Source organism: Hippocampus comes, unplaced genomic scaffold, assembly GCF_001891065.2.
Source record: "Hippocampus comes isolate QL1 unplaced genomic scaffold, H_comes_QL1_v1.1 scaffold130, whole genome shotgun sequence".
NCBI lineage: Eukaryota > Metazoa > Chordata > Actinopteri > Syngnathiformes > Syngnathidae > Hippocampus > Hippocampus comes.
The window spans coordinates 2484977-2487884 of NW_017842057.1; the positions used below are offsets into that span (position 1 = coordinate 2484977).

At 42.8% G+C, this 2908-nt stretch overlaps 1 protein-coding gene across 1 annotated transcript in view; it reads left to right on the plus strand.

Moving 5' to 3' along the window:
• Window positions 1-2185: 2185 nt before the first annotated feature.
• The window catches only part of LOC109510519 (amyloid beta A4 precursor protein-binding family A member 1-like), a 61744-nt gene continuing 61021 nt past the window's right edge, over window positions 2186-2908 (plus strand). The window contains exon 1 of the mRNA XM_019860869.1: window positions 2186-2595. Coding sequence (XP_019716428.1) covers window positions 2509-2595 — 87 coding nt within the window. The 5' untranslated portion in view covers window positions 2186-2508. The remainder of the gene's footprint in view (window positions 2596-2908) is intronic.

Sequence of the window (2908 nt, forward strand, 5' to 3'; positions counted from 1 at the left end):
TGGCTTGTGGTGAGTACCACCGGTGCTTTTCCAGTAAGAGTTGTTGTTAGTTGTTCAAGTTCAAATCAAGTTCAAATCAAGTTCAAATCAACTTTATTGTCAAATGTGCTCTATGTGCAACATACAGCACGGATTAAATTTCTTTCCTCTCATCCACAGAACAGAGAGGAGCCGCTGCGGGTGCCCCATCAACAGAACAGTTAACATAAAATGACCAAATAATACAACACAACATATAAGACACAGACACTTGTGCAATTTTCACCACTTTTTCTGCATACACTTTGTTGTTTGAAGCAGTTATACATGAAAGAGGAGAGAATCAAAATGTCCTTTCACCAGTGAATCAAAGACATCATGCTGAAAATGTGCACTCGTCTGCTACAAGCTAAGTTTGAAAGCAAACAAGAAGCTGTAGCTTCCATTGACAAAAAAAGAGATTGGCTCACATCTCCTGTCCCATGTAAATCCGCTTCGATTCCAAGACACGACTCCCACTTCTACATACGCATCTGCGCACTACGCTGACGCTTCTTTCTTCTCATTGTTGGCTCCACAAGCCATCCATCCATCCAGCCACAGACTGTACAACAGCACCGACATTTCCGCTGAACAAAACAGGCTGTGAAAAATGCTGACCATTACAGGCGCAAAAACACAAGCCCTGGGGGCTGTCCAGCAACGACAGTCAAATGTGCTGGGATTCCTCCCAATCAAAATCAGTGCTGGTACATGCGTATTGTTAGGGAGGGGCCAGCCAGGCAGCCTCCTCAGCTAGGGTGCTCTGCACCTCACACCTGATACTCGTCAGCTCATCACCCACCTGTTGCCAATCTGCTTGTTTGGACTGGTATAAATTGGCTCTCAAACCATTCCTCAGTGCAAGTTCGTGCCTTCACCACCTCAATGAGCTTTGTTGGCATCACCTGCAGTTTCTTGTTCCATGTGTGGACATTCCCTTGTGGACTCCTCGTGCTTCCCCCTGAGCGTTTAAGTCGGTCCCAGTTTTCTCCCTGAGTGAGGGTTTCGTTTCCTGTGGACATTTTCCCTGTGGCTTCTTTGTGCTTCTTCCTGAGTGACTTTGCTAAGACTCTTTGATAAACTACGCCAAGTGTTGGCTTCAACTCTACCTGCCTGTTGTCGTGCTATTGGGGTCACATCCAAACCCTAACACGTATGTTTTACTTTTTGTGTTTCTCCCAGCAGGTTAATCAGATTAACTTCGTATTTGTGCAGAATAGTGTTGATAATACGTCAATGTATTTCAACACTGTTTTTTTTATTTTTGCAAAAAGCTGTTCCCATGGCAACATACGGTTTGGTAAGAAAACACACATTTTGAGGGTCTAAACATGCATGAAAACTCATAAAACTTGGCAAACATACAAGCTCTAGCAACAGCATCAATATTTTATGAGCCCTATAATGCCATTTGTATCATATTTGATACATGCATTTTCATTATGTAACTCATTCTTGATATTACATTGAATCATCTGTGTCAAATTTGATGCTGCAGGTTTAAAATATGGTTTTCCCCAAATTTTTATTTTCAGATGTAATCTACATAATGCTTATCAATGGAATACGACAAATATCTAAAGCAACATGTTTTGACAAAAAGATTTTTGTGGATTTTGTTATAAGGGTTAAATCAAAGATGTTTGGATTAATGGCTACAATGAGCACGTTTTGCAAGGCACAGCTTTTCGAAGCGAGGTTTGAAGCAGGACACAGCAACTCTCGGCTCCTGCTTAATGTGTAGCCGGGACCTGAATTTTAGTTTACTGAAGTAGCAGTCACAAAGCGGCATGATTGTTGGCAACATTCGGCACGTTTTTGCTGAAAAAAACTCAAGCGGCTTATCAGCGTGATTGGGGTGTAATGTCTTTAAGTGACGCCTTAATTTATTTGGCTTCATGCTCTCCGCTACCAACATTTTTAGACACAGTACGCACACCGATCGTTCCTCGTCTGCTAGCGTAGTCACAGTGAAGCTGCTAGACATGCCTCGTCATATTTCCTCCCGTCGAATGCTCCCTGCGCAAACTCTGCCAACGAGAGCACCACTGCCCCCTAATGTAGTGGAGGTGCAACTGCACTGCATTCTCGGACAGTAAAAAAAAAAAAAAAATCAAAATTAAAAAATAAAAAAGCATGTTCCCCAAGGTCAAACGCGCCCCCCTTGACAGAGCCTTGCGCCCCCCCCAGGGGGGCGCGCCCCACTATTTGAGAAACACTGCCCTAGCTCCTTGCAGTAAGTTATTAATTATGGATGAGAGGCAGAGAAGGTCACAAGGATATAAATTGAATTATTCAGGACGGATCTAATAACAGAATGACTGAGACTGGTCTGAGTTGTAAGAGGATATGATTCTTTGACGAAGGCGATACCCAATTGTTGCCTCTTGTGCACACACAGTGTGTTCACGCTGCTGTTGAATGTAGACAGTCATTTACTTGGGACATCTGCTGAAGTTGGCAGGATTTGGACATTTATTAACAGCCATGGAAAACTTTTGGATGGACCGAGTTGAGAAGTTTGAAGAGGCCCAAGCCAGGCAGCAACAGACTCATCACCGTGATATAAAAGAGGTTGGGAGAGTTTCTGCTGGTACTTTCATTTTAAAGTCAATTTATGGCTCAGTTTGATGATCAAGCCATGCCTCTAAGTGCAGTGAAGCAATAGATGTGCTGTACAGAGCTCAGAAGACCATACTAATATTGTACATACTTTTGTGCCTTCTAATGAGAAAGCACTGCCATCAAATGCTACCAAGCAGTTAGTAGCAGTTCTGAGGACAACTAAGAAGCCCATATTATGAAAGTATGAATGCTTATACTTATTATCAAAAGATATGTATGTTTTTCTTTTATTCTGATGCTCCCCCCACCCCCCCCCCCAAAA